Raw genomic sequence first — 18,154 nt, forward strand, 5'->3', positions numbered from 1 at the left:
TTTATATATAATAATATTAAAAATAAAAAATATAAAATTACTATACTACCTCCTACCATACTAATTAAACAATGGAAATTTTATATCTTTTTAGTACATTGAATAAGTTTGTAATTTAATAATTTTATTTGTGATATTTTTTATGGTACTAATAAAATTTTTATTTTAAAAATTTTAATTATAATTTGTGTACTCTTAACTAATAGAAAACTAATTTAAATTAATCAAATAATTAGTTTATTTATTTGTTTAAAAAAATATTAAAATTTAAATTTTACAATGATTAGCTCATCCATCCCTAAATTGTTGAGTGAGTTTTATATACCATAGAAATTAAAATTTGATTTCAATACAGTAATAATCTAACGAAGATAAAACAAAATACTAACATAAAAATATTACAGAGAGATATTAGTATGTTTTTTAATTACACACTTAAATAATATATCTCAATTATTGCACTTTTTTGTTCTCTATTTTAGTATTATCAAATATTGTTTTATATATATGTTACACACTAACTAGATAAAGAATAAACCTTCTATATTTATTTAAGCCTCAAAGTTAATATTAGGGGTGTTCATGGCCGAAGATTCAGCTTGGTCTCAAATCTTTTAAAGACTAATTCGGTGTGATTTTACTTAGTCTAGAGTTGGGTAAGGGTCTCAAAAATAGATCCGGTCATTATTTCGGGTCGGATTCGGGCCATAACTCGAGCCACTCGAATTCGGCCCGGTGACCCAGTCATCACACATAATTAAGATTTTGTGTTATTAGTGATGGATGATGGTTATTCTTATGTGGAATTTAAGTATTGTAAATCTTAATATTTTGTATTATTAGTCCTTATAAGACTATAATAAGTTAATATTTTATATTTAAAATGTATAAGACTTTAGACTAATGCATAATATTGTGTTATTTGTATTGATTTAAATATTTGGTGTTATTAGACAATATTAGTATTAATTGTGGTTATGCTTTAATTTTAGGGAAGAGTTGGTTCTTGTTATATTTTTCTAAGTGAATTTTACCATGTCAAATAATGGTTGGAGTCTTAGACATTTGGATATTTTCACATGCTAACTTACAAGAAGGTAATGTTAACGGCCCGGTTTTCACCCAATTTTTACCCGGTATAATTGTGGCCCAAAAGTGTGTAGGTTTTATCGGGTCTAGGACCGAGTTCGGGTCTAACAAATAGGCTGGTATATATTTCAGGTCGGGTCTGGGTCACATCAAACCCGGTTTTCACCCGTCTCATGAACACTCCTAGTCAATATTTAGCTTTCAGTATATTTTTTGAGAATAAAACTTTATGTCTAAGCAAAATACTTATCTAAATTTATCTAAATTATTATAACAACTTTTTAAATTACGCGTTCCTTTTCCTTTTTTAAAAATCTCCGTGTGTAAAATAGAAGATAAGAAGAAAAACTTACGTGCATGAATTTAAAAGAAGAAGAAAGAAGAAAAAGAGGAAGAGAAAGAGAAAATAGAAAAGAAAAAAACGAAGACAAATAAGTTGCGTGATTAAAAAAAAAATAAAAAATATAAATATTAAATGATTATTAATAAAAAATTATTTTTTTAATCACTTTCTATAAATATAATATTACGTCTTAGATTCTTATCTTAAGAGTTAAAGTTTTTAAATTTAAAATAAATTATTCTATCTATAGAAATTTATAATTTATATTAAGTATATATTAAAATAAGTTATTAATATAAAATATATATTAAAATATAAAATATATATAAAAAAATTTTAGGATATAAATAATATTTTAAAAAAATTTATAAGTGAATGACAAATTATTTTTCATATTCAACCATGAACAGTATTGAAAATATACTGGACTAAATATAAGGTCATCAGTTAAAATAGTCCGAAAACATCACACATATGTTCATTGGGTCTTGAATCGAACGCATCAATTTATTCTAAAAGAATATAATCATAAGTTAAATTAATAATTCTTTTGTTATTTAAATAATAATATAACTTATATGAATTTATGACGTATTAAATTATTAACGAGTACCAGTTTTATTTTCTGTCCAAAAATGACAAATGTTAATTCATTTTTTTAAAGAAATAATATCTTTTAAAATAAAAGAAAAATATTAGATAAATAAATAATTCTTTTACGTTTTTTGTTTCTTTTTTTTCCTTCTAAAATTATTATTTAACAATATTTAAATTATTAGATATTTAGATCAATTTAATTGAATTTAATTATTAAAATAATTTAGTCATCTAACATTATTATTTCCAAAGTTAACTTACTATTATAAATAAATAATAAAAATTACACTAAATTAAATTATAAATTATAAATTTAAATTATTAATATAAAATATAATAAATAAAAATTTAAAATTTATTTAATTAAAAAATATAGCAATTCTTAGTCATTACTCCTTGAGATGCATTTGTTTACTGACACAAAACATTAAAATAGGGATACATTGGCTAATTTTTTTTATATTGATTAAATATATGTGTAATACATTGTTATTGAAAGATTATGTGTTTTTTATATGGTATTTTATTTAAATTGGACGATCCGATTTGTTTGAAGAAAAAAATAAACTACAAATCGGAGGGTTCGATTTGTTTGAAGAAAAAAATAAACTACAAATCGGAGGATCCGATTTATATTTTTTATTTTTTTATTTTTTAAAATAAAAATTGGACGGTCCGATTTCAACATTAAAAATTTTTTTATTTTCGAAATCACAAATCGGACCGTTGTGGTTGTTTGTTTAAAAAAGAAAATAATACAAACAAATCGGTGCCTCTGATTTGTATATCCCATACCAATGTAAAACACACCTCTCCTCACAACTTTTTGTTATATTCCTCTCTCTCTCACATGAAAAATAATAAGCGGGACACAAACATATAAAATTATGTTTTTTTTTTTTTTACCAAAGATATGAGACTCGAACCAGCAACCTCTTAATTGAATATGGGAAGACTATGCCATTTGAGCTATAACTCATTGGCAAATTATGTTTGACAGATAAGATATAAACATAAATATTGTGTCTAGAATAAGAGTGGCAAATAGGCTAACCCTCCCCACCTTAGTTAGGTGGTCCCAAATTTTTTCCTTGTCCCGTCTAATGGCAGGTTGGTGGGTTAATCCCGCAAATTCTTTTTTTTTTAATTAATTTTTTAAAATTTTTTATTAATAAACCATTAAATATTAAATAATATATGATTCCACAGCCATTTTAATAAATTTATAATTTCTAAAAACATAAAAAATGTATAATTTATAAATTCGCACACATTCAAATCTTTACAATTCTTAATATATAATAAACATAATTATCAATTAAGTTCTTTGAAACAAAATAATAAAATTATTATAAAAATAAAATAAACATTGTCCAAAATATATAATTAAACATCTAAATCTCAGATCAATCAAATATAAAACATAATCTAGATTATAACTTAGAACATTTTCTATTATCATCAATTAAAAAAACAAGGAATCCGTCGGAAAAATCCGTCCCACCCCGCAGATTAGGCCGTGCGGGTTATGCGGCCTTTTAAGAAAATTCAAATTTTCAATCCGACCCGCCTCTTTTGGTGAGTTACGCAGACTGCTCCGACAAATTTCGGCTCGTTTGTCACCCGTAGTCTAGAGACACTAAATTAATATATTTTATATCTATTTTAACATAAAGAACATAAAAACACCAATAAAAAACATAATTTATTTTTTTGTTTTTTATTATTTTTATTAATTTTTTATTATTATATTTTTTTTCAAATTGTTTAAATAAAAAATAAAATAAATTATACTTTTATAATTTATTCTAATTTATTATTAAATAAAATATAAAAATTTAATATTTATGTCTTTATTCTTCGATGTGTTACTGACTTATTGTCATATTTTATCTTAAGTACCAAACCGGGCTTAGTTAACAAAAAATTAGTGTCTCTCTCTCGTGGGAGTATTAAAGCAGAACAGCACACAAGGCTCGTCCTTTCTCTTTCTTCTCTTTCTCTCTCTCCGAGGGTTGCTGCACTTGCGCACACCAAATGGATTGAGAAGAACTCATCTTTCTTCTACTTATTTCTCTTCCGATCATTCAGGTAACTCTTTTCCACTCTATTGTCGCTTCATTTTTCTTATTTTGGGTTCACTTTTTTTCCTTCTTGCTCTAGATTTTTCTTAGATCGGCTTTGTTTGGTTATCTGGAACAGCAATCCAGTTATCCCGTTCATGAATTCGATTTCGTGTTCAACTAATTTCATAGACATTGCACTCAAAAAATCACTCGTGTAGCTGCTGTAAATGGAATTTCTTAATTTTCGTTTTCTTTTTCTTTTATTTTTTTGGGGAAATTCATTATTATTATTCATTGGAAAAAAATGGAAATTTAGTTAGTTATTCATAAGAAACGTTTTAAGTTTTAATTTCTTATTTGTTGCAGTCTTATTTTTTTCCCTTTCGCGTTTCAATTTCTTGCCTCAATTGTTAGTGGAAATTTTATGCAAATTCTGCTCCCTCTTTTAGGGTTTTCGTCATGGTGGCTCCAAAATTTAGATCCTGAACGGTTTCAACCAATTTTGCTATAATGGATTATCGATGTGGGATTATATACTAGACTAGATTCTAGTTCTGAATTTTCTTTTTCTTTATTTTGTAATATACTTCTAGACTTGGTGGTAGGATGTTGCTCAATTGAAAGTTTTGTATTTGTTCATTGATTTTATCTTGTTCAGCTTTGTAGCTATGGAAGACCCTGAGTCAGTTGCCACACTGATAGATTCTACAACTTCTAAGATACAACAGCTCCAGAAGGCCTTTGCTGAACTTGAAAGCTATCGAGCTGTCACGCTCAACTTGAAATGGAAAGAGCTTGAGGAGCATTTTCATGGTCTTGAGAAGTCCCTGAAGAGGCGTTTTCATGAATTGGAGGACCAAGAGAAAGAGTTTGAGAACAAAGTGGTGAAATCTCGGGAAATGCTGGAGAAGCGCGAAGCTGCTGTATTTGCCAAGGAGCAAGCTTCTTTGGAGAAACTTCAAGAGAAAAGAGATGATGCTTTATTCGCTATTGTTAATGCCCGAGAAAAGCACAGGAAGGTTTCATCAAAAGAATCAGCTATTGTCTCTAGTGTGAGTCAGGGGACACTGGGAGTGGAGGAAAAACCAGTGGAAGCTGCATCTGTTGCGGGGGAAGGGAACTTTGGAGATATGAAATGGAATGTGGAACTTATGGCCTATCCAGAGTTGGTTAAACTGTGTAAAGAGATGGATGCTGGAGGTCTTCACAAATTCATCTCGGATAATCGTAAGAACCTTGCTGCTGTAAGGGAGGAAATACTACATGCATTACGAGTTGCCCCTAATGCTGCCCGTTTAGTCCTGGATTCTCTGGAAGGGTTTTACTGTACAGAACTGTCAAATCAGGATGTAAAGAAGGATGCTAACTTGTTGGGTCTTCGTCGAACCTGTATCATGCTGATGGAATGTCTAAGTGCTTTCTTGGCCAACTCAGATTTCGCTTCTAATGTAATTTCAGAAGATATCAAAGAGAGGGCAAAGGCAGTTGCTGAAGACTGGAAGCCTAGATTGGAGGCTCTTGACATGGATGCCAGCAATGGGAATTCCTTGGAGGCTCATGCCTTTTTGCAGCTTATTGCCAGCTTTGGTATTGCCTCTGATTTTGATGTTGATGAGTTATCCAGGCTAATTCCAATGGTGTCTCGCCGTCGCCAAACCGCTGATTTATGCCGCAGCCTTGGGTTATCAGACAAGATGCCCGGTGTGTATTTTTTTTTTACCCATATATAATGTCTCTTATGCCATCCTGCGTGTGACTGAACATTTGAGTGGTGTGTACTAATATTCTGGGATGGTCAAGGAAAGTTGATCAATGACAATATATATTATATAAGTTATATGCTGAGAGAACTAATGGAACTGAGCAGATTATAGTGCTGCAGTGATGGACTTAAATTAGATAACAAAATTGCTAGGAATTGTCCCAAAATTGCTCATGTGAAAGGCATGCATGGATTTACCATTTGTATCAATTAAAGAAGGAAACATTAAATCTCTTCATTTTGATACTTATTTTTATTCTGTTTTATTTATTTATTATTTGTGTGCAGGTGTAATTGAAGTTTTGGCGAATAGTGGGCGACAAATTGATGCAGTTAACCTGGCTTTTGCATTTGATCTTACAGGACAGTTTTTGCCAGTTCCTTTACTGAAATCTTACTTAAAAGATTCCAGAAAAGTTTCTTCACCAGTCAGAAGTGTTAACTCTTCTCCTGCTGCACAGGTGTGTTGTTAAGTCTCAGCTGTATTAAGTTACTATCCCTCTGATGTATTCCTTTAACAATTTGAATTAGTTATCTGAAATATTGTTGAGTACATCCAATTTTATGTCCATCTTTAATGGAGATCCATCATCCATAATAGTTTTGTTGTTCTAATGAAATATTGACTTTATTAGTTGCAGATGTAGAGGAATCATATAAATTGTTTTAGATTATCTTCACAGTATATGTTGAGTCAGTTATTCCTCCACAAACAGCTCTTATTCATATACAAAATAGTGATTAATTCTCTGTATATTCAGTTAATATTGCTGAAGTTTCAGTGGAAAACGAGCATGAGGCTAGTACAGTGTGGAATATAGCAAATAGAAAGTAAAATACCATAGGGCTATTAGAGGTGCCCCTGCTTCCCAAATTTCCAGAAGAGTGTAACTTATTCTTCCCACAATCCCTTGACACAATGATAGCGCATGTTAACAAAGTATAGGTTCAGTGTCCCTTCAGTGGTCTTCTAAGTTCTTCTAGCACTCATTTCAGCCACAACACTTCAAATATCCCATGTTTCACGGCTCTGAATACAGCTTATGCATAATTCTGGCCTTAACATCCCGTTTTTAGATCTTGTAGTCTCAACAGAGACGGTTTTTCCACCATATCGAAACCTCTGATTTGGTTCATTGGTGTTTCAGCAAGCCTATATCCCTGTGTTGAGTGTACCTGCAACTTGCAGAGGTTTCTTGATTTCTTTTATGCCATAGATCTGTGGGAAACCTTGTCACCAAGTGCCCTTTATATCATTCTGGAATTCCACCTTGATTGTGATTGACCTTAAATAGTAAATACCAATTGGCAACCTATAACTGCTTGCTTTCTTGAGTTGCCTAATGGTTGTCCCTGAATGAACAAAAGCACATATATGTTGTTTCTTTTAGATCCTTAAGTTACCCACTTGATGCACAAAAGCATATATATGTTTTTTTTTTAGATCCTTAGGTTACCCACTTGATGCTCGAGTTTTATTTGGTTTGTGGATCTAATTTGTTTTTGTTTTTAAATATTGTTAACAACCTGCTGTTAATTCAGATTGAGGTTAACGAGCGAGAGCTAGTTGCTCTTAAGGCTGTAATCAAGTGCATTGAAGAGCATAAACTTGAAGATCAGTATGCTCTTGACCCTCTCCAAAAACGAGTTCTTCAACTAGAGAGGGCCAAAGCGGACAAGAAGAGGGAAACTGAAGCTACAAAGCCTCAACCTAAGAGACCCCGCGCCAATGGCGTGGGATATGGTCCCCGAGTTACTAACTTCCCTTCTGACAAAACCTCCTATGCTAGAGTTGCTGACAGGTACCCACCACAGTATGTTTATGACCGACCTTACATGTATCCTGCACCAACTGACAATCATTGTCCTCCTCTCTTCGGTTCTGCCACGTATAACATCTCTGCTAGCCATGGAAACTACTTTGGAAATGGGTATCAGTATCAAGCTACATATCTCCACTAAGTTAGCAAGCAGAGATGGTGAATGCATGACTTTGATCCTTCCCTTTAATGTTGTAGCCTTAAGTCTTAACCCTTAAGCAGCTGTTGTATTGTATGTTGTACTTTATCAATGTAATATTTAAGGATCCTGAAAACGAGATAAAATGACATGTTAAAATTTAACTTCGCAGTAGAACATATTCTGAAATCTGATCCTCTAATGTATTATGTATGCACGATCTGTTTAATTTTTGTAAAAGACACCTTGTTGACTTGTAAATCTTTCTGATTTCTTAGTTTGTCGTTTCTAAGAAAGCGTTTCCTTTTTGTTCTTAGACTGAAAAAGATGGAGATATAGTGTGATCGTAAAAGCCTAAAAATGTCTCGCGTGTTAAATTATATTATTATTATTTTGTAGGGTTACTAAAATTGGCTTTAAAGCATTTTTGTCTATCTATATCATGTTTTGTCTTTCCAGTTTAAAGTACAGAAATTATCTTCTTTTTCTATGAAGAACAATTTTGTGATTTTTGTCACTATTGTTGCTTTTTTACAGTTCGAAATTATAGATCAGCCTTAAATACTCTTGAGCCACTACGAGACATATTTTTTATAGGATGTATGTTTAACGGTGTGATATTTACATAAATTGACATTGATATTATTTGAAATTTAATTATATATGTGAAATCAATTTGGGTTCCTGAATAATCAGTTCATTGGTTGCTTAACTAAATATGATTAAGTTACACTAAATTTTTTATTTTGGTTTTTGTTCCGATAGTTATCTGAAACTGGGTTGTTTTAGATTTAAACGTGAGGTCCAGACTTCTTTTGGGCAATGTTCGACGTCTCCTTTTGGACTCTAATGCTTAAGTTAACAAGAGTTTTAGCAAGTTTTTAGTAGATTAAGTTTTGAATATACTTAAAGGCGTCAGTGTATTTATAGTATAATAGATAACAACCTTTTAGAGAAGATCTTCCTTTGAGGGTGGATAACGGAAAGTTTGTGGAAATCTCTCTTTTAGATAAGTGGCAGATATTTTAGAAGTTAGTTATTTATTCAAATAAGTAGAGTTGAACTGCCATCGTAATGCTCGACCTCCGCGACCTCTGCGAGGTCAGATAAGTATAACAGTAGTTGAATCTCTTGAATAGACTTTTATTCATTTGGGTCTAGCTATATTTTTTGAGTCCAAATATATACATTTTTGTATAATATTATGATCGAAATTTACTCACTTAAACAATTGCATATTCTCCCTTTCAATATTAATTATTCATTACTTCACCTCCCTTAATAAAATCTCTAGTTTAAAATCTTTTCTTGTAAAATTATTTTTAATTGATAATTTTAATAGGTAAGATGAACATAAATTGGTATTTTTCTTAATTTGACATAAAAATTGATTCATCTAATAGAAAAGAAATTAATTTAATAATGAGTAAAGTATCGTTTTTGTCTCTAACGTTTGGGGTAAGTCCTAAAGTTGTTCCTAAAGTTTCAATCGTCCTATTTAAGTCCCTAACATTTCAAAACTGACTCAATGTTGTCCTGCCGTTAGGGATCCGTTAACAGAATTGACGGCGGGACAAAATTGAGACGATTTTGAAACTTTAGGAACTTAAATAGGACGAAAACGTTGGGGACAAAAATGATACATAGAAATAAATTTTAATTTTATCCTTCAATAATATCAATTTTTTACTATACATAGTATTCAATTATTTTTTAATCACATATAAGTAAATTACACTTAATCATATTACTTTCATTTTAAATAAATTAATTTTTTTTATAATTTTACTCTTAAAGATTTTTAGTTATCATGAAATATTTGTAGAATGACTAGTATATAAATTTGCAGAAAAGAAAAAAAATAATATATATACAATAAAATGTAAATTATACCTTTTGTCTCTAATGTATCAAAATTTTTTAAAATTATAAAAAAATAAATTTATTTAAAATAAAAGTAATGTGATTAAGTGTAATTTATTTAGATGTAATTAAAAAATAATTGAATACTATGTACAGTAAAAAAATAATATTATTGAAAGATAAAATTAAATTAAAATTTATTCTTATGTATTGTTTTTGTCCCTAACGTTTTTGTCCTATTTAAGTCCCTAACGTTTCAAAATCGTCTCAATTTTATTCAGTCGTCAATTCTGTTAACGAATTCCTAACGGCAAGACAATATTGAGTCAATTTGAAAGGTTAGGGACTTAAATAGGATGATTGAAACGTTAAGGATAATTTTGGGACTTACTCCAAACGTTGGGGACAAAAACGATATTTTACCCTTTAATAATTAAAATTTGTTAAAAATTAATCCTACTAGAATTTATTTAGAAAATAATTTGGAATATTTATTTTTTATAAATTTAATCCATAATAAAAGAAACTTATGATTGGATTAGGTACGTGATGAGAATAATCAGAGGAATGTTTGTCGAAGACGTGCAGCTCAGACAACACTCCGTTGTGACTAGTCAGTCCTCAGTAGTCAGTAGTAACGAGCAGCAGCTAAACGCCAAAACTAAAACGGAACGGAAAACGAAGTAACTCAAAAATGCTTTTGTCATGCACTGCGTAGAAAAAAAAAAAAACAGAAAAGAAAAAAAAAATAAAAAAATAAGACAAAGACCGCACAGTGTGCCACACACAGTGAGAGTGCTGAAAACTCTTTTCATTAAACCACACCACACTACCACCTCTTCCTTCTTCTTCTTCTTCTTCTTCCTCTTCTTTGAAGAGAGAAAGCATGGATAGAGAATTCTCTCACTCACTTTCTTAATTCATCTTCCTTCACAGATCAATCAGGTGAGCTCAATCTTACTTGCTTTTTCTCCTTCTTTTTTATTTTAATTATTATTATTTTATTTAAAAAGTAGCATTTTAATTTATTGATTGATTTTCTTGCTATCAGCTTAGATCGGCTTTCTTTGTTTCTCTGCAACAACAATCTACTCTTCTATTCTATCGTTTTCGTTTTCTGCTAGAGTTATTTCGTCGACATTGCAGTTGGCTTTCTTCTTTTTTTTTTTTTTTTGTTATGGTTTTAAAATTCTGAAATTCATACCTTGGTTTTAATTTTATTATTTTTGAAGTATGTTTATTGTTCAAATTTTGGAGTATTGTCCTTTCTTTTTTTGTGTTGTGCTAATTGTTGAACGTAACTGTCTGAGGACGATTTTTCTCCTCTTTCTAAATTTAGGGTTTGCTTCTTTTTGTGACTCATTCGATCCTATACCTCCGATATGTTGTTTGTATGTTCTAGAATCTAGAATAAACCTATTATATGTTTACTCAGTTCTATATAATATGTAATAGAAATTGTTGAAATCTGCTGGGGTTTTTTTATTTAATTTAATTAATTTAATTTTTAATTTCTTGATATCTTGTGTGTGCACTTTGCAATGAAATGATTATGCAGTTTTATATGAACAACTGAATTATGGAGAAGTGCCTTAAGTTCTAGTTCATTGTCTGATTTTCAGCCTTCACTTGGATGTTATTTATAAAATTCAAACTGAAAGCGCTATAATTACACACTTGCTGAGATTGTTTTATGCTTCATTTTAGTGGCTCCCAATTAATCAACTATACGTAGCTTAATTTTGTTTTTGTGCTGCATTCAGCTTCTTTGCCATGGAAGACACGGATTCAGTTGCTACACTGATAGATTCAACAAGTTCTAAGATAAAACAGCTCCAAAAGGCATTTGCTGAACTTGAAAGCTATCGAGCTGTTACACTTAACTTGAAATGGAAAGAGCTTGAGGAACATTTCCATGGACTTGAGAAATCATTGAAGAGACGCTTTCATGAATTGGAGGACCAAGAGAAAGAGTTTGAAAACAAAGTGGTGAAGTCTCGTGAAATATTGGAGAAGCGGGAAGTGGCTGTTTGTGCCAAGGAGCAAGCTTCTTTGCAGAAACTTCAAGATAAAAGAGATGCTGCTGTGTTTGCCATTTTTAATGCCCGAGAAAAGCACAGGAAGGTTTCATCAAAAGATCTGGACATTTTCCCCGGTGGGAGTCAACGGACACCTGGAGTGGTGGAGAAACCAGTGGATTCTGTTTCCACTCCTGCTGAAGGTAACTTGGAAGATGTAAAACTTTCTCCTGAAGGTGGAAATGTGGATCTATTATCTTATCCAGAGTTGGTAAAGCTATGTAAAGAAATGGATGCTAGAGGTCTTCACAAATTCATATCTGATAACCGTAAGAATCTTGCTGCTATAAGGGATGAAATACCACATGCATTAGGATTTGCTCCTAATGCTGCCTGTTTAGTTTTAGATTCTTTGGAAGGATTTTACTGTGCAGAAGCGTCAAATCAGGATGTAAAGAAGGATGCTAACTTATTGGGCCTACGCCGAACCTGTATCATGCTGATGGAATGTTTGTACGTTTTCTTGAACAACTCAGATGGTGTCTCTAATGAACTTTCAGAAGATATCAAGGACAGGGCAAAAGCAGTTGCTGAAGAGTGGAAACCCAGATTGGATGCTCTAGATGTGGATGCTGGCAATGGGAATTCCTTAGAGGCTCATGCATTTTTGCAACTTCTAGCATGTTTTGATATTGCCTCTGATTTTAACGAGGAGGAGTTTTCCAGGTTCATTCCAATGGTTTCTCGGCGTCGCCAAACTGCTGATTTGTGTCGTTGCCTTGGGTTGTCTGAGAAAATGCCTGGTGTGTATTCGTTCATTGATAATGTTCAATATTGTCTAAAATCTTATAAAACCACCTAAGTTTTTGACACTCTGCTAATTCTCATATATGAAGAACGGAACCTCTAAAGATTGTCTTCATATCAGTATTAGATATGTTCCATGAATGATGGAAACTCCTCAAATATTTTTGGTACTAATATGTAGGATTTCTGGCAAAAGGTACTTTTGTGTCCCAAATATATTGGTGAAATCAGTCAGTCTTCTAAAGAAAATTGATAATCAATTTAGTCTCGATCAAAAAATTCTAAAACTAGTTTGGTCCTTTAAGGAGAATGAAGTCAGTATAACCCACAATCACGGTGATAATATGATTTTCTTTCCTAGAACTCTGTATTTAGTAATTTTATGTTTATTTTTTTATTTTATTATTATGACAATCTTGATGGATGTTCCCTTGCTGAATTACTGAAATGAAAATCTAAAGGAAACATGAATTGTGATTAGTTGATGTCTTGATGACTCTTCTGCTTCCCTGAAAAATGACTGAAGTTAATTGAATGGAATATGCTAATATCTTGGATGTTCATTGACAAAATGATGGATGCAAATTCTCAAATTTGATACCTAACTGATTCTCAAGTTCGATACAAGTTATTAATCTGATATATGTGTCACAAGGCTTTCTCCGTAATTAATGTATTACGGAGCAGCAGTGATCAACCCTTTTTATGTGAACAAAGAGCTTATGGATTTTAACATGCGAGTCTCTTGCATGAATCTAGCATTTGTACCAATAAGAGAGTCCAGCAACTAAAGTATTGCACCTGTTTGTTCTAATGCTGCATTCACTTTTTGGATGTGCAGGTGTGATTGAAGTATTGGTGAACAGCGGGCGGCAAATTGATGCAGTTAATTTGGCTTTTGCATTCAATCTTACAGAACAGTTTTCTCCCACGGATTTATTGAAGTCTTACTTGAAGGATGCCAAAAAAGCTGCATCTCCTTCCAGATGTGTTAACTCATCTCCCACTACACAGGTACGTTGTTGAGTCTCTGCTATATTATGGATAAAAAATATTTTGGTAGAAATTATAACCACCTTTGCCAAAGGAAAAAAGAAAAGACAACTGTAGGGACCAAAACTATATTTAAACCATTAATCGTTCCCTCTCTTTATTTCCTTTTAACGATTTGAATTAGTGATCTGAATTCTGAATTATTGGTGAGTTATTCTGATGTTACGTTCACTTTTAATTGAGGTTCCCAAATTGATGCACTAGAAACCATGTGTTAAACCCAAATCGTCCAACCCTTTTATACCTCTAGTCAAGCTAGAACCTTCAATGAACACACAAGCCTCTGAAATTTCCTCAAGGCTTCATAGAAAGGCACGCTATACATGACTCAGACAGAAGCTAAACTTATAAACAGAAAAAACACACATCCAGGTTCCGAATTTCCCTCTGAATCTCTGATATGTGTCTCGCTGAAGATGTCACAAGAGCTCCGATCAGTCCACCAGCAACTTCATGTTGCTGCTTTCTCATTGGCCCCAGCCATAAATATGTCCTGTAATATGTCCGCACAGACTAAATTAGTAAATTCAATCCAGTACCTCCAATATTTGGATCCACTGTAATATCACTGCCGGGCCAACTACTACTTCTCAACTCATCTACCACTGGGTTGCCTGACAATTTGCAAGTCTGCCAGTCTGCCACCCTTGACTGAGCAGAAGCCAGTTGTGACATGCAATTGTTTTCTTTTCTAAAACTTATTATTTGCAATATATTAAGGAAAGAATAAGAGTTACGCAAAAGGAACGACCGATAATTGCATATACAAAATGTTCATGATAACTAAAACTACTAGTATAAGCTTAATTGAATCATCAAACAGTTCCTGAGATTGTTTTGTTTTGCAAGTACACAATTACATGGATAGTTGATTCAACCATATGTTCTAGAGGTATGATAAGATAATCTGAAGATTTCATTATGTTCTAACAAAGAATATTTTAGAATACTTATGATGCTGACAGGATTATGTGGATAATCCTACTCATCATTTGTTTTCCTGAGTCATCTATATCATGCAAACTCGAGAAAAATGAACAGAACATATCCTTGTGTGAATAGGTATAATGGCAATTAAGGGATTTGCCTTAATTGATATGGTGAATTTTACTCTAGTTTTGTTCATGCGATTGAACAATTGGGACAAATTGCTTGATTACAAAAGTAAGAGAGATGTGAAGTGCAATTTATGAATTTAATGAAAAAAGATATTGATGGAAGGCATCACTGTCTTTATGGCTCTAAGGTTGCATTTGTTTTGTGTCTTCATCTGGTATTTATTTGTATGCTTCAAGATCCTGTACAGAATATATCTGTATGTTTCATTCTCAATTTGTTTATGCAGTGATAATTCTTTTTTTCCCTTTTAATTAATATTCCTTGTGAATTGTCTCAGGTTGAGGTTAATGAGCGAGAACTGGTTGCCCTCAAGTCCATAATCAAGTGCATCGAAGAACATAAACTCGAGGAGCAGTATCCTCTAGATCCTCTCATGAAACGGGTGGTCCAACTCGAGAAAGCCAAAGCAGACAAGAAGAGGGAAACTGAAGCAACAAAGCCTCAACCGAAGAGACCCCGTGCTAATGGTGTGGGATATGGTCCGCGTGTTTCTAACTTCCCTTCTGACAAAGCCTCCTATCCTAGAGCCGCTGACAGGTACCCACAGTACGTATTCGACCGGCCTTATGTGTACCCTGGACCAACTGACAATCATTGCCCCCCTCTCATGGGGTCCACGACCTATAACTTCACCCTGAGTCATGGCAACTACTTTGGAAATGGCTATCAATACCAGCCAACATATCTCCATTAGGTGATGTGAACAGATTATGATCCTTTCCTTTTAATATTTAGTCTCAAGTCTTAACCTTATGTTGTATGTTGCACTTCTTATGTGTAGCCTTTATAAAATGTGATATGCTAAAGTTTAACTTCTGCACTAGAAGATATTCTGATCCTCTAATGTATGAACTCCTCGTTCTGTACAAGGTTACCTTAATGCCTTTTGTAGTATATTTTTGTTGTGTCTCAGATCCGTGATTGTTTTCCATTAACCAATTATGGATAGATTGACATCATTTTGGCAGAAGAAAAAAAGAAAAAGCTAACAAGCTCATTGGGGTTGTGTGAAGTTCGGACCTTGTATTGTTTTGTTTTGCTGAGAAAGCAAAAAGTGCTAATTTCATAAAATTGCTTCATATATCTCCATTGAGTAACGATTTTTCATCTTTAATTCCTTATGTATAACCCGAAAGATTTTATGCAAATTTCTATGCCTTCTTTTCTCCATAAGTTGTGAATAGAAGTTAGATGTGATTTTGTTTGAAGATGTGCTTGGTACGATTAATAATTAGAGTTCAGGATATGATTGGTAACTGGTAAGAACTAAGAAAAGGTGTAGGCCGATCTTATTAAAATTGTTTAAAGGAATGGATTTAAAAGGAGTGGGGACAGCATAGAGTAGGGCTAGGAGTAAGCTAGGTTAAGTTCTAGTATAAAATTTATTTATTTATTTATTATTTTTTAAGTATAGTTTTTTTAAAAAATGTAATTTGACAAATAAATATAGAAGTGATTTTTAATAATCATGCTAAAAAATTCACCCTGCTTTGTTGAATTAAACGGGCCGACTCGATAAGTTACAGACTCTTTGCCACAACCTAATAAAATGAACAGAGTTTTTTAACATAGGTAAAATGCTTGTCCGTTTTTTTTGGACATGGAAATGCTTGTCCTCTAACAAATTGGGCCTCAGTTTGGGTCTGTTTACACACATTAAACACGTACTTAGAGCTAAATGTAAATTCCAAAAAAAAAACTAAAACATACCTTGAACAGATAAAAAAGTCTGGCTTGAATTTCAAATATGCAATTTTTTTTGGTGACTTCAAATATGCAATTTGAGTACGGTTTATTACTTTATTACTATTTTGCCTGATATAATTTAATTTTTTCCTTGTTTTAGCCTTCTTTTATGTTTTGCCTGAATTAAATTCTTTTGCTTTGATTAGTTAATGTTAGACAATTTATATTTAAAAGTAAAGTATACTTTTTTTCTTAAAATTTGTTAAAATTTTTAAAAATATCTTTAAATTTTAAATTTTTTTATCCTAATTTTTTTTATTTGTATCAAATGTATTTTTAACGACTAAATTTTTAAAAAATTTAAGGACAATTCAACAATAAAGTTGTCACTAACTTCTAAATATCAAGCATTATTGTTAGATTAGTCAAACATAATGTAATTTGGTTAATTTCTTAGACCTAATAGGTTAAAGTCTTAGCTTAACTTGTTTAACAAAAAAAACTAGGTCAAGACATACTAACGAGATTTAGTTGAAGGTCATTGACGAACAAGACCTACTTATATATGCTCCCTATTAAACCACCCTTTATAAGATTTTGTAAGGTATATATATTAAAAGCCAATAAACTATAACTCAAATGGTATAATCTCTCCATACTTACCTAAAGGTCATAGATTCGAGTCTTCTTATCTTTGGTGTAAAAAAAAAAAAGAAAAAAGGTATATATATTAAAAAAGTCATTAAAAATAACTTTGAAGGTGATGCATGTGAGGCTATCTAAATGATCTAATGATGTTTAACTTGCGATTTTACATTTTACTACTTGGAATACTATATGTCCAACAAAATATGAAAAAAAAAAAATCTAATTAAAAAGTTGGATCATTGATGAAGAAAATGAGCAGAACCTATAATGTTGCCCCTGAGTTGGTGGACCAAACATCCTCATACATTTTACTAGGAATATTGGTATTTCAAACAAAAAGGATTTAATTAAAAAATGGGATCATTGATGAAGTCAATTAACAAAACACTATAATGTTGTACTCGTCTCCTCGAGTACCATTTCCCTCACTCTAATGACATGCTCCATGCTTTTTTTCATGATGATACCAATTATACGTGTATCTTGCCATATGAGCTGGTGAACCAAAATCAATCACTATTAGTAGCCATACAAATGTTTTATTATAAATATAAATTTAGTTTGATTGTGACTTTGAATTTGATTTAATTTGATTAATATATATATTAGATAAATAATAGAAACCCAAAAAAAAAAAGAAGAAGAAAAAAATGTGGGAGAGCTTTTGAATAAAAAATATAATCAAACTAGATTCATACTTAAAATTAAATCAAATTAATTCATATTTTTAATGAAAGATGTGGCACATTGGTATACACTAAAGCATTTTTTAAAAAATAGTATTAAAAGAAGTTGTTGTTTATGATTTAAAAAGATAAATTTATCTCTTATATTCTTATAAGAATAACAACTTCTTTTTCCTTTTTGTATAAAATCTAAACAATTACACAAAGAACAACATTAAGGGGGAATACTAAATTTTTTTACATGCTACTGTATTCCTTTACGTTTTTGGTAAAAACTGGATAAACAATTTTTTTTTCAGCAATTCTTGAATTGATATGTATTCATAAATCGATATTTAAAATAATATATACTAAACAGTGTACATAAATAAAGAGAAAGTATTAAAAAAAATTGTGTAACTATAAAATATTATTACAAGATATAAAGTATATTTTTTGTTTCTAAATTTTATTAAAAA

General features: G+C 31.4%; 2 protein-coding genes across 3 annotated transcripts; both read left to right on the forward strand.

Moving 5' to 3' along the window:
• Nucleotides 1-3,925: 3,925 nt before the first annotated feature.
• On the forward strand, nt 3,926-8,077 carry LOC107617747 (FRIGIDA-like protein 3). 2 transcript variants are annotated; one of them, XM_088499565.1, is made up of 4 exons: nt 3,926-4,120; nt 4,762-5,796; nt 6,146-6,318; nt 7,400-8,077. In XM_088499565.1, exons 2-4 carry the CDS (start codon nt 4,764-4,766, stop codon nt 7,817-7,819), a joined length of 1,626 nt encoding a protein of 541 aa, XP_088355691.1. In that variant the 5' UTR covers nt 3,926-4,120; nt 4,762-4,763; the 3' UTR covers nt 7,820-8,077. The 2 variants fall into 2 exon arrangements, with proteins under 2 accessions (XP_088355691.1, XP_088355692.1); XM_088499566.1 differs by having other exon boundaries at nt 3,949-4,120; nt 4,754-5,796.
• A 2,360-nt stretch (nt 8,078-10,437) lies between these two features.
• Nucleotides 10,438-15,588, forward strand: LOC107614996 (FRIGIDA-like protein 3). Its single transcript, XM_021112457.2, has 4 exons — nt 10,438-10,624; nt 11,443-12,500; nt 13,346-13,518; nt 14,954-15,588. Exons 2-4 carry the CDS (start codon nt 11,453-11,455, stop codon nt 15,368-15,370), a joined length of 1,638 nt encoding a protein of 545 aa, XP_020968116.2. The 5' UTR covers nt 10,438-10,624; nt 11,443-11,452; the 3' UTR covers nt 15,371-15,588.
• Nucleotides 15,589-18,154: the final 2,566 nt, after the last annotated feature.

The sequence above is a fragment of the Arachis ipaensis genome, chromosome B9, assembly GCF_059453495.1.
Source record: "Arachis ipaensis isolate K30076 ecotype BB chromosome B9, ASM5945349v1, whole genome shotgun sequence".
NCBI classification, from domain to species: Eukaryota; Viridiplantae; Streptophyta; class Magnoliopsida; order Fabales; family Fabaceae; genus Arachis; species Arachis ipaensis.